Source organism: Pelodiscus sinensis, chromosome 1 (genome assembly GCF_049634645.1).
Source record: "Pelodiscus sinensis isolate JC-2024 chromosome 1, ASM4963464v1, whole genome shotgun sequence".
In the NCBI taxonomy this organism is placed as follows: domain Eukaryota; kingdom Metazoa; phylum Chordata; order Testudines; family Trionychidae; genus Pelodiscus; species Pelodiscus sinensis.
This window is the reverse complement of record NC_134711.1, coordinates 121,333,020-121,346,272: the sequence shown is the minus strand read 5'-3', so window position 1 is coordinate 121,346,272 and position 13,253 is coordinate 121,333,020. Positions and strand designations below refer to the sequence as shown.

At 40.7% G+C, this 13,253-nt stretch overlaps 1 protein-coding gene across 5 annotated transcripts in view; it reads right to left on the bottom strand.

Annotated features, from left to right (window-relative positions):
• Nucleotides 1-13,253, bottom strand: part of MPPED1 (metallophosphoesterase domain containing 1) — a 90,012-nt gene that overhangs the window by 40,263 nt on the left and 36,496 nt on the right. For all 5 annotated transcript variants that reach the window (XM_075899516.1, XM_075899521.1, XM_075899528.1 and 2 more), the window contains one exon: nt 4,250-4,475. In XM_075899516.1, coding sequence (XP_075755631.1) covers nt 4,250-4,475 — 226 coding nt within the window. The remainder of the gene's footprint in view (nt 1-4,249; nt 4,476-13,253) is intronic.

Genomic DNA, 13,253 nt, shown 5'->3' with positions numbered 1-13,253 from the left:
GCAGCCCAGGCGCGCCTGGGTTGTCCCGCTGCCCTAGCCCACCCCACCCCCCCGCGGCTTTGCAAAGCCTGGGGAAGCCGGCAGCGATGCAGCCCAGGCACAGCTTTGCAAAGCCAGGGAGACCAGGGAGACGCGGAGCAGCTTTTCTCGTCCAGAGTACACGGGCGGCGGGACCGCGAGGTCCCGCAGTCCGTGTACTCCGGGGCAGCCCCGTTCGTAACTGCGGATCCGACATAAGTCGGATCCGCGTAAGTCGGGGACTGCCTGTATATTAGAGGTCAGATGATGTTAGTATACAAGTTCAAATACAAATATTAACCGCAGACAAGTGGTATAGCTTGAAAGACTGGGAGACTGGCAAGACATACAAATCAATTCAGCTTTCATGGTTCCCTTTGTCACTAAAATAACTTCAACTTCAATTCGTAAGGTTGAGGATATGTATAATGTAAACAATAAAAAAAATTGCATTTCTCTAGCACCATTCATCTGAGGTTCTCAAAGTACTATGCAAACACAAATTAACCCCAGCTACCTCACAGATGTATGGTAACTGATTTGTACTCATATTTAAAATAGCACTAATGGAGGTACAGGGTCAGTGACACAGCGATGAACAGAAATCCAGAAAAATATACTGACACTCAGCACTGTCCTCACCACTAGGCAAGTCTCCTTCAATCAAATTAAGTAGACTGAAAAATGAGTAATTTAGTCCATATATATTTTCAGAACAATAATTGATAAAGATTCCTTGTAAGGGTTTTTTTTTAAATTAAAAGGACTCAGAACTAGAACATTAATTGGGGGAAAATTTAACCAAACTATTTTTAAAAGTGCGTGCGTGTGTGTGTGTGTGTGTGTGTGTGTGTGTGTGTGTGTGTGTGCGCGCGCACGCGTGAGAGAGAGAGAAAGAGACTTAGCAAGAATATACAAGAAACTCAGCTTTCTTGCTGAGCTCTGCAGGAAAGTTTTAAGAACTATTTTGAGGGATCAACAAGGTCTTTGGGGATTATCAGGAATGTAGAATTGCATGATGCAAGACAAGAACAAAATCCAAGGAAAGTTTTCACTAGCCTCTTATAATTCATTTGAAATTATCATTACTATTATGTAAAAAGGGAGTGAGATTAATTTCCCAAAAAGGCTGTAATAAAGGTTCCATATCAGGATGCATAAAGATTAGAAATAGAAATAAACTTTAGTTAAGATTTAGTTAACATTTTTATTAATATTCATTATTCTGAAAATTATATTTTTACACATGGTTTTCTCCTTATGCTTTTTGTTGGTTTGGTTTAGTTTAGTTTCTACCAAATGTGTCATTCTGGTTGTGTAATCAAGAGTGATTTTTCCTGGATGTTTCACATATTAGCATGGAAACTGTGATTAGCATTCCATAAAAAAAAATGCTCACCTGAAAGAACATGAGCAAAGCATTGGGTTTAATTCACCAGAGTTAATGCAGTGAGGCTTATACTGCATCAAAAGAAGAACCTTGCCACCAGCAAAGCTCCCTGATCCCCAGAGGTAAGTCACACATATAGGAGGAACAAAGCAGTGTGGGAGAGCAGATTTAATTCCCATCATAGTTCCAGCACAAACCCTTTTCCAGTGGGAAAGTCTTTAGACAGGTATTGAATCAGAGGACTCCTAAGCATATGGGCTAAGCTTTTTTGATGCTCTGCTGTGCTGATTTTTTGTCATGTCCCTAAAAATGAGGTTGTGGTCACTTTGCTTCCCTGTAATCCAGCCTCCATAAGGAAACTCTGACCTCTTGTATAAGGCAGCACAGACCCTTCAATGAAATTTTACCAGCATATCTTTTCGTCCCGTAATAGACTGATCCAACTCCTTGGATCTCAACACTGTCAAACAACGAGGAAGTTTTGATTAAGTTCTAAACACTACATCGTAAAGCTATCTGTATCTTAATCAGTACATAAGCACTTAGAAGAATGTACAGGTTGTAACTCCCTTAACTAGGACCTTCTGGTCGGCAACATCTGTGGTCCAGCAGAACCTCGGATGTTCCTGGACCACAGAGCCCAGGTATAGGGAGGTTAGGCTGGGGGACAGGAGCAACGGAGTGGAAGGGGACAGTGACTCAGCCAGGAGCTGGGGGAGAGCACAGAAGGGCAGGCAATGCAGGAAGGAATTCTGGCCCCTGCAGCTGGGCAGTAGCAGGGGGCCTGTAGCAGCCATGGAGTTCTGGCCCTGGCCACTGAGTTTGGGGCCAGCAGCAGCACCTGAGGAGCTCCAGCCCTGGCTGCGGAACTCAGGGGCCAACAGCAGCAGCTGCAGAGTTCCGCCCTGGTGAAAGCCACAGAGCTGCAGCCTGGGGAGCCACGGATGGGCAGGCAGCAGCAGGCTGGGCTGGAGCCCTAGCCAGGGGCAGCAGGGCTGCATAGGCCATGTTAGGAGAGACCTCCCCTGGTCCGGCAAATCCCCTCGTTCAGGTCCTGAGGGTGCCGGATGAGGGAGGTCCAATCTGTAATGGGAGGAACGACAAGCACCTTAGATACATAAAAAACAGGTCAAGCCAGACAAACCTGATAACACACAGAACCTGAGCAAAATTAGAGGGTGAGTGGACAAGTGAAAATAATAACTTAATATAACTGTAAGATTACATAGACAAGGCAAACATGTCCCCAGGAGATTTCACATATCTGCAAGCATAGGTACAGGAAGTTCAAACACTTTCCTTGGACTTCTACTTAATTATTTCATAGATACATATTTTTTAAATGTATGGTATCTTGTCTTTTTAGTGAGACTGTTGGTACATTATTGCTGAAAAATAAATACTAACATTGGAAATATGGTGACTAATTAAGATTACTGTAGGAAGAGATTAAGTTGTCAGACTCACTGAAAATGGAGCATAGTTACTTTACTTAAATTTAAATATCAAACTGGGAAGCGGTACCAAGTGGCATTCTCTAAAAGTTTATATTTGGGGCTGAGGCTATATAACATCATCCTGAATAATTTGGAAAATTGTACATTGATTAAATGTACAGGAGACACAAGATAAAGTTAAGCTTCAACATAGCAGGTGGGTAGACTGAAAATAAAGAGCTAGAAAGCTGAGAGAGATGGGCGTATTTAAGTGGGATGAGATTTTAATATAGATAAATGTAGAATAATAAGCTTGGGGAAAATTAACACCCAGCTCAAGCAACCAAATGGGAAAATGCCAATTTTCATTAAAAAAAAGTTTCCAATAGATTTCACAGTTTATTCACACTATGAGAATTCACACTGGGTATATGCATCAGGTCTGACAACTTGTTTGCTACATTCCAGCCTGACGTGATTTCAAAAGGAAGAAAAACAGATTCCCTGAAAGCCTACCTTTTAAAATAGAATATTAATGTCCTTTAAATATGTATATAGTGCTCATGAAATGTACCAGATTTAGAACTTCATTAACAGAAGTGCAAACTTCCATTTTATTTATCCACCAATGAGACACACAGGGACCTCAGTAGGGGGAGAGTTCAGTCTGCAACCCAATTCCTACGTTAGCAGATCTATTCAGCCATTAAGGGTACCAACAACTACCAGAATTTCTTGTTTATATGTAATGGTAAGGCCCAATCCTTTGGAAGCCATTGGACAAGAGTTTCCTCCTTGCTATCACAAAAGAGATCAAAGTGGCCTCAGAATACAGCAAAAGGAAAACTGTGATGTATTGATTGGTTACTATAAATGTCAATATTAGTCCAAAAACTAAACTGCATCTTGATGAAGAGTATTAATAATATATAAAAGACAACAAAATTCTGAGGGATAAGAACTCATGCTACACACAGATAGAGAAAAATATATATTTTCACTGAAGGATAAGATATCTAAAATTGTGAGCTTTCAATGTAAAAAGACAAACTCAAAAGATATATTTACAATAGACTCAAATTAAACAGTAATAATATAAAATTGTTAAATTGTACATTCTTTCCACATACCAAGTTAGCTACATGGAATATTTAAATAGCTCACTCTTGAATGAGTGTCTAAAGGATACATTATTTTATCTTTGTTTCATTGATTTAATGATCCATACTGTTATACTCAGATACTTTGCCAGAGGACAAATGAGCAACAAAAATTAAGTTTATAAAACTGAATATTATTTTTTTTATTCTCACACTAATCCAAATATGACTGCAGGGTATGAAATGGCTGGTGTGCTAGTAATCAACGCAATAATTTTATTTATTTATATTAAAGAGATGCTTACCAAGGAGAGCCATATATTCTGAACCCCCTCACTGTAACTTCAGAGTCTTGAAGATAGATGCAATTTGTTAGAAGAGACTGCACATTTTCATAGCTCTCTGGTTTCAGCTTAGACACAGAGGGGAAATAGTAAAAGTCCTGCTTGATTAAGTCTGCCATGAACTCTTGGTCAAAGGTCAATTCATGATTTCCTGCTATCACAATCTTGTATTCGTATGGCAGGCTACCTAAAATAGCATAAAACAACAAACCTCAGTTACCTTTTCAGGTTCTGAAAACTGAATAGAAGAAACAAACAAACACATAACACTGCCACACATTCTTACACATTTGTAACAACCAGATTCTGGCATGAGATGTCTGAACATAACTACCCCTGACTTCAATGGGGGTAACATACACTTCTCCAATAGCAAAATTTGACTCAATCTACATGGAAGTAGTGTGGTGACTCTGTCTTAACTACTAATTTAAAAAAAATATATATGTGTAGTAAGATAAGATGAAGGACTGAAACAAAAACCCATGCAACACAGGCCTGGTTGAAGACCTGAGGCCTACCTAACAATAGTTAAAACTTTACTAATATAAAGCAGAGCTAAGCTGCAAGAAGCAGGCTCCTACTCACAATGAGGGATAAGAGTATTAAACACTAATTGGTAATAGGCACAGGTGTAAAATAGTAATTGGTACTAGGTACCAGCTGTAAAACTGTAATTGGTACTGGGCACAAGTTAAAAGCACATTGCAAAAGCATGATAACACTAGATCGTTAAAAAAAACATTGGTACCCACCTTCCCCATAAATACTGACCTAGGTTCAGGAAATGGTCTAAAATAACAGCATAATAAATAAAAATGTTCTAATCAAACCACAGGATGCAGGGTAATGGTTGGTATCTAAGCAACACCAAAGGGTGGCCAGCCTAACATGTCAGAAGTAATGTGTAACTTGTTTGTACCTATATATAAAGTGATATTTTAAAGGAGCTGTCTTTGTTCGGCCTAGGGGGCAGTAATAAATCCCATGTCACTAATTAAGCTGTGTCCATTGTCAGGGGGTACATATGCTTAGTGGTTTGATAAAGACTACTAACAACTACTACTGTACTTCGTTTAACAATAAACTTGGCTGTGTGCTTTAGATCCTTATCTAATTTTGTGGTCTTTGGGGGCTCCCTCAAAGTCTGCTATGTTGAATACTTGCGTAAGTCATCATGGGACACATAAATAGGCACACACGCACATAGCCAAATGGTTATCATCATTAACAAAGCAAAAAACCTGTCAAAACAGCACACCAGTAAATCCTAACTATTACAATATGCACACCTCTGTTGGTCACAGTTGCCACTTGTAATGATAACAAAAAAACTCTCAGACAAGCGCTTGGGTTTTAGAGCCACTGACCATAGCCCTTATTAAAATAAACACCATCTCTAAATTTCTTGCAACCTGCTAGTGCTTAAATGTAACTTCATAGTAAAGAGGCCCTACTGGTCCAAAGCTTGTGTCAGAATAAGAGACCACCTTCGACATAATTCAAAAACCCAAACCTTCAATCAAAAGAGGACTCAGGATTATCTATTGGTACTGGGATCCTTTGAATCTGTGCCTAATTTGCCCTTCCCCTATTCCTTTAACTCATATTTTGGGGAAGAGGTTAAGACAACCACAGATGGGAGGTGGCACCACTTGCCCTCAAAGCTGCAACAGTAACATTTCAAAAATCTAAGATCAACGTAGCCTAGAGAACTTCTGCCTACTAAGAAAACTGTGTGAGCACTTCCAATGAGGAATTCTGACAAGATAACAGTCAAATCGGTGAACTCATGACATACAGGGAAGAGTGTTCAATATAATACTTGGCAACTAGTTCTGAGTGCTGATCCTCTCTGCATACACCACAGGAATGTAAGAATGCCTGAGTTTACGGCCTACAAACTCTCTCACGCACTCCCTAATAGTAGCACTACAACAGAAAAATTCCTACCCAACTCCACATGTGGTTATCAGTTGGACCCTGAATTTGAAAGCAGGGATCACTAGCAATGTTCCCTCTAATTTTTTCCACCCATATGCAGAATACATTTTGTTATGTGCACCAAGGTATCTATGAATGTGCACCACCAATAGAAACACATTCTGCCGGCCGTGGGAACTCTACTAATCAGGTGGGCGGCACATGAATCTCTCCTGGGCAACTGCCCAAATGCTCAGCTTACAGAGAACACTGATCACTAGTCTCAAACATACCTGAGGGATCCTAACACGAACTTTCTGAATGTGCTTAAAGAGGACAGAGAGAAGACTAAAAGATAAAGGAAGAGTAAAACACTTTGAATAAGGCTGCCTCAAGCCAGAATATGCTAACATTACTTTTTGTGCTTGTGACGGTGGTTTCTGTGGAAATAAATGACTTTCATGGCAAATACATAGTAGATAACTATGTGTTGTAGTTAACCAAACCCACAGAGACCTAGCAGTTTTTAATTTACAAAAAAAGTGACAAGGTAACATTATATAAAACTTCACTGATGACTCTGAGCCCAATTCACAGCAAGAATAACTGATGATACCAATCACCACGTGCACATAAATCGCAATAAAATTTGTCATGGGTGGGATGAGGAATAAAATCCACCCACATAGCATTGATAGGTAATAAAATAGCAGTTAGACAAAGCTGGTGATTGTATGCAGATTGTATAGGAATGGGGGGAAAGAGGTGTGGCTTACCAAAGCTCAATATGTAGAGTCCAACAGCTGTCACAAAAGCAAATTACCCTAGTCTGATGTTCCATAGGTAGAGATCATACCAAACATCATCCATATTCTTAGCACAAACTGCAAGGTTACCACATTTCCTCTCCAAGACAATGTCCCAGAGGGCATTTAAGGGTGAGTCTACACGACACACGTAGGTCGAAATAAGATACGCAATTTGAGCTAAGCAAATTGCTTATCTTATTTAGAAACAGCTTATTTATAGTGTCTACACAGCACTTATTTCAAAATAAAGCACTATACCTAAATGTTCCTTACTTCTCATGGGATGAGGTTTACAGGGACATTGGAATAGCGAGCCTGTTATATTTCAGAATAATGGGTGTTCTCAAAAGACATAGAATAGCAAGTGCTGAAGTACAGAAATAGCCTAAGAGAACAATAACTCTTAAGGCACAGACAGTGGAAATTAACCCAGCAAAGGAATAGGAGAGGCCTCCAGAAAGGCAAGTTTGAAACCCCTAATTCCCGAGGTTCCACATCCTAGCACTTGTCTAGAAGTTTCACAAGCAACTCCTAGAAATGAATTTAGGTCATACACAATTCATGTCAAGCCCTATGACCATTTATCAGCATAGAATAATAAGAGCTGTAATGCTTTCTTGGTGTTAGAACATAGTGACATAGGGGAGTCTTATGTTAGAGATCCATGAGCTACAGCATCAACTTCTCACAAGATATCACAAGATTGCATTTGACACCTGCAAAATGAGGAGGACTGGGGTGAAAAGTTATCAGAGTGGCATAGATGACCCATAACTCGTGATGGTGGTGGTCACAAAGACTTGGGAGAGGGGGACATGTGACTGTGCCACACTGTTCCTCTAGACTAGGGCTGTCAATTAACGCACGTTAATGCATGCAATTAATGCAGAGCACAATTGACACATTAATTTTTTAATGCGTTAATCACAGGTGCTAGGGCATTTCAAAGAGGCAGTACAATGAGAGCCTGGGATTAGCTGGAGTCCCTAGCTGACCCTGGGCTCTGGGTAGCGCTGCCCCTTTGAAATACTGCTGATGCATTTCAAAGGGGCAGCGCCAGGAGTCAGCTGTGCGGTGCTGCCCCTTTGAAGCACTGCCCTGGTGTTTCCAAGGGGCAACGCTGCATAGAGCCAGAGTCAGCTAGGGACTCCAGCTGATCCTGGGCTCTGCAGAGATGCCGCTGACCCTTTGAAAGGCTGCCCCAGTGTTTCAAAGAGGCATCACCGCGCGAGCCCGGGATCAGCTGGAGTCCCTAGCTGACCCTGGCTCCATGCAGTGTAGCCCCTTGGAATTGCTGCCACCACCGCTGCATTTCAAAGGGGCAGTGGCAGCACTATGGGAGCCCAGGATCAGCTGGAGTCCCTAGCCGTGGCATTTCTAAGGGGCAGCTGCAGTGCCATGGGAGCCTGGGATCAGCTGGCCGGGGTGGCCTTTCAAAGCGGCAGCACTGCACAGAGCCAGGATCAGCTGGGGATTCCAGCTGATCCTAGGCTCCTGTGGTGCTGTCTCTTTGAAATGCTGCTGCTGTGTTTCAAAGGGGCAGCTGCACTGAGCCTGGGGACTGCTGAGGTCTGCTTGACAGCCCTACTCTAGACCCTTTCCCCCCTACCTTTGAGCCGTCTGCAGTGGTTCCAAGTCAGCAGCACCTTCCCAGTGGGTTCTGGATATCTACTGCCAAGCAGGCAACTGTGGGTGTGAATGAGGAAAGGGCTGGCCTCAAAGGGCTTCCCCACACACCCTCTGGCAGAGCTGTACTGCCAGCTCCATTTCTCTTCTCTGTTCTGGGCAGGGCCCTATGGACAGCTATAAACTGGTCCCTCTCCCAGGCACATTCCCCTCAGCTACATTCAACCTGATTTCCATGATGGCAGAAATCGGTGAGAGGGGGAAAAAGGGGAGAGAGGAAAGCACATGGTTTCCCCTCCCATGCCTCACATCACCTCTGCAGGTTCAGATGTCAGTGTTGTTGGCCAGCAATACAAAAACACACACACACACACACACACACCCAACAACAACAAAAACCCTAGAAAAAAAGCTATTCTGAGAGTGTCATAGCATATAAATACCAACAGAATATACCCCATATACTTGCCCTATCTATACAGGCACTGATGTGGGGGGAACATAGTGGTTGAAATCAAGCACTTAGCTACAAGTCCACTCCTGAACACAAAGCATCTCCTCAGATAATAGGGACAGAAAGATTTTTCCCCTCCAGATCCTGGGCTGACAGTGAAGCTGTTCCATGGCTGGAATGCCAGTATCTGATCCACATACGTGGAGGGTGATGGAGAGCAGGAAAATGACCAGAGATGGTGCACTACCTGATGACCAATGGAAGATCCATCATCCCCTCATTTATGCAATGCTATATCCCTACTTCATAGTGATATGTTGGGTGTCCCACAGAGCTAGGTTTCATGGTGCTCCTGGCATGAACACTTTTATGTGCTGACTCTTGAAGCCTGCTTAAAAGAGCTTGATCCAGCTCTGCAGCATAGCATTCCATAACAGTAGTACTGGGAGCAGGATTTGCCCCTCAGTGCAGGAAATAGCAGTGAAAACATATGGAAGAGGCTCATTACCTTCAAACACCCAGGGTATGTCTAGACTACATGGCTCCGTTCACGAGGCATAAGGGAGCGGTCAACAAAGGCTTCCCTTGTCGACCGATCCATGTCTAGACTGCAGCGCTGTGTCGTATCAGCTGATTGTTGGCACAGCGCGGTGGCCATTTTTATTTTAATGAAGCAGGGATTATTTAAATTCCCGCTTCGTTGACTGTCAGGTAAACTAGTTTACATGGCTCCGTCGACGGAGCCATGTAGTCTAGACAAACCCCCATAGCCAACACAGCTACACATCATATACTGATGACCTGCTCCTATTAAACCTCTGCTCTGAGCCAAGAGCTTTTACTATTTTGACCCTGAATAGAAAGCAAGCTGATACCATAAAAGCACTCTTTGGTGAAATGATCCCCCTCCCCCCCCCACACACACACACTTCTCAGAGCAGATGTATTTTTAATCCTGGCTAAACTTCATATATTCTTCTGGTTTTTCTTTAAAAGAAATCTTATTCTTACTATTTAGACTTAGTATTACCTCTGGTTTTGGGAGGGAAAGGGAAACTTAAAAAATAGAATACCATGATATTGGGTTTTAGTAAATTTTGGAATGCTGAGCTACTATTAAAACTAAGTTCTGTACTCTGTTTTTCTGCCTATATTACATTAATATTCAATTCTTTCCTGTGGACCATAAATGCAATTCCTCATGGCAGAGTCCTGAGCAGAAACACTTTTCTGATTTATGATTTTCTGGTACATTTAGATGATGAATGCCTGAGAGTCAATTAGTTATTTTAAGCATTTTTTTTAAATTAAAATATTTTTATTTCCAATTCTGAAGTGCTTAACATTCTGCAGAATGACTAACACATGTCCATACATCACACACATACACAGAGGATGATAATGTAACATAAGTACTACAGCATGTCTAGGCATTCACAAGTACAATACAGCACTACCATTGCCTTTGACAAATACTGAAGAAAATTGCATGACATAGTTTTGTTAACAATTCCATTTCTATTCTGTTTTCTAACTCTTTTCCAGCTCATCTGATCCATCCATCTACTAGCCAAGAACCTGTATGAGCTGGTTATAGTTGTTGCTTCCGTTAATGTATTTATGTCATGTTGCTGTCTGTGGGTGTTACTTAGGCAAATTAGCAAATTACTCTAAACGTACAGTTACATTTATTATAGTGGCGGCCAGAATCTCTGCTGTAGTTACAGGTCTGTCAGCTTTTCAATTAACAGCTCTGTTTTTGATGAGTTTGCAGCTCAGCTTTTTCTTTCTTTCATTATATACCAAGCTGGAACTTGCTACATCTATTTCCCCTGCTTATCTATAGCCTTACTCTTCAAACCATCTTTTCACTTAAATTAGGAAGGCCATTGTTTACAAAAAGACAAAAAGCTGTTTTTTTCACATTTTTATTGCCTTCTAACAAAATCTTTAAACCCAAATCCTGCAAAGATTTATCAATGTACTTAATCTGTCATGCTGATTACTCACGGGGTGTAAATTAAAGTGCACGTGTCTTTGAAAAATCAGGATCTTCATTTATATCTGATTGACTAGGGTTGAATCCATAGGAGTGTGGTTACATTCTATGACAGACAGAAGCACTGGATGATTCTCAGGGCTACAGAATATGGTATTCTATTACTATGGTTCGTTTCTGCCTTGATCTTATCCTACTCACTGCATAACAGTGCTCAGTTTACTGCAGATACAGAGATTTTCTCACAGCAGTACACTGTACAGATTTCTTTGCTCTGTGGGCCTGATGCTCCTACCTTTGAAGTCAATAGCAAAACTCCCATTGATTTTTAGCAGGAACAGAATCAGGCAATGTAAGCTTAGCCCTATACTGAATGCCTCTTGAATGCCCTATACTGCAGGACTGAGTCCTCGTCAGCCATCAAAGATCGCTATTGTGCAACATATTCGCACATTAACCATTATGTTAAATCAGCAACTTTCTTGCCTGCATATGTTTAATACGTAAATTATCCTGAAGCAAGTCCCTAAAATTGTTGGCTGGATTATCTTGTTACAAGGTTCTTTTCTTTTCCTTGACTGGTATTATTTTTATGTAGTTAGATATTATATATGAGGATTATCTAAAAAACAATAAAAATAATCTTTAAAAAATGAAATGCTGATAATTAGAAAAATTCTCATTTAAAGTTATGAGTACAACAGATTAATTGACAATTAAACTTTATCTTAAATGTATTGAAAATTTTGCATGCCATTTTCTCAATTGTGAAAAGCTTTAATGGATTGTAGCAATGCAGGAGTGGAAGGGACTTCAGGAGGTCATCCAGTCCATCCATCCCCATGATGGGGTAGAACCTGATTCATTATGCCATTACACAACCTTTTCACTATTTCCAACAATAACTGATGTAAATGAGTTTGTCATAATCAGAGACACAACCTTTGAGAGAAACAAGAAGTTATTATCATTGAATGCATTATTTCTTTAAAAAATAACTGCACTGCAGAGAAGAAATGAAATAGGAAGAAATTATACGTTCTACTTAGTGCAATAAATGTTTTTCATATAACCCAGCTGTTTTTAAACATGTGGGTGTCAGTGTTTGGCTCTGCTAACAGGGACACAGCAGACCTGGGATGGAAAGGAACCAGTTGTGTGTGTGCAAACAAATCTGAGACCATATACTGCTCTTACGGGAATTCTGCACATGGATTCAATACAAAATATAGCTCCCATTGAGAGTATAAGGCATATGAGAGCACATAAGAAACAGATATGCCATTCAGGTATGCCATAACCTAACATATACATGTTTGGTGCGCCTTACAGATGTATTTAATGCTAAAGGAAAAGAAAGAAGTCTGGAACTTGAGGAAATCATATATTCGTATGACTACTTATTGTGGTTTATAAAACTCTCAGACTTCTCCTAAGATGTACATGTGAAGCTGCCCCCCTGTTGGAAGACACAATAGACCATGCAGGGAAAATTCTAGCTAGAGCTGGTAGCAAAATTTTAGGCTATGTCTACACTACAGCATACACTGGCATACTTTATGTTCTGATGGGTGTGAATAAATCACCAGCTCCCCCTCATCCCTGAGCTACATAACTTCTGCCAGCATAAGTACTTGTGCACACAGCACCATGTCAGCAGAAGATCTTCTCCTGCCAACCCAGCTTCTGCCACTCACAGAGGTGGGGTTTTTTTTTGCCAATGAGAAGGACTCTCCTATTGGCATTGAATGTCTTAGTCGCATGTGATGTATTGGTTCAGCTACATCACTACAGCACTCTATGTATAGACACTGCCTTTTTCAAAATGGTTTTCCAATCTGAAAATACTCTTTCAATTACACCATTTTTGTATGAAATCATATTAACTTTTGACACATTTCCCATCAGGAAAATTTTTTAGGAAAAAATCAAAATTTCATTTTTTCTTAAATGAAAATTTAAGAAAAAACCCCACCCAGACTTTTCTGTTCACTATATATATCCATAATATTTAGTTTTAATCCAATTTGGAATAATTTTTTTAAATGTTGAAATGTCATGAAAAATGGAAAATTTTATTTTCAAACCATTCAAATTCTAGCTATAGGGCTCTGGCGCTATGTCTACACTACAGGGTTTTTCCGGGGTATCTCC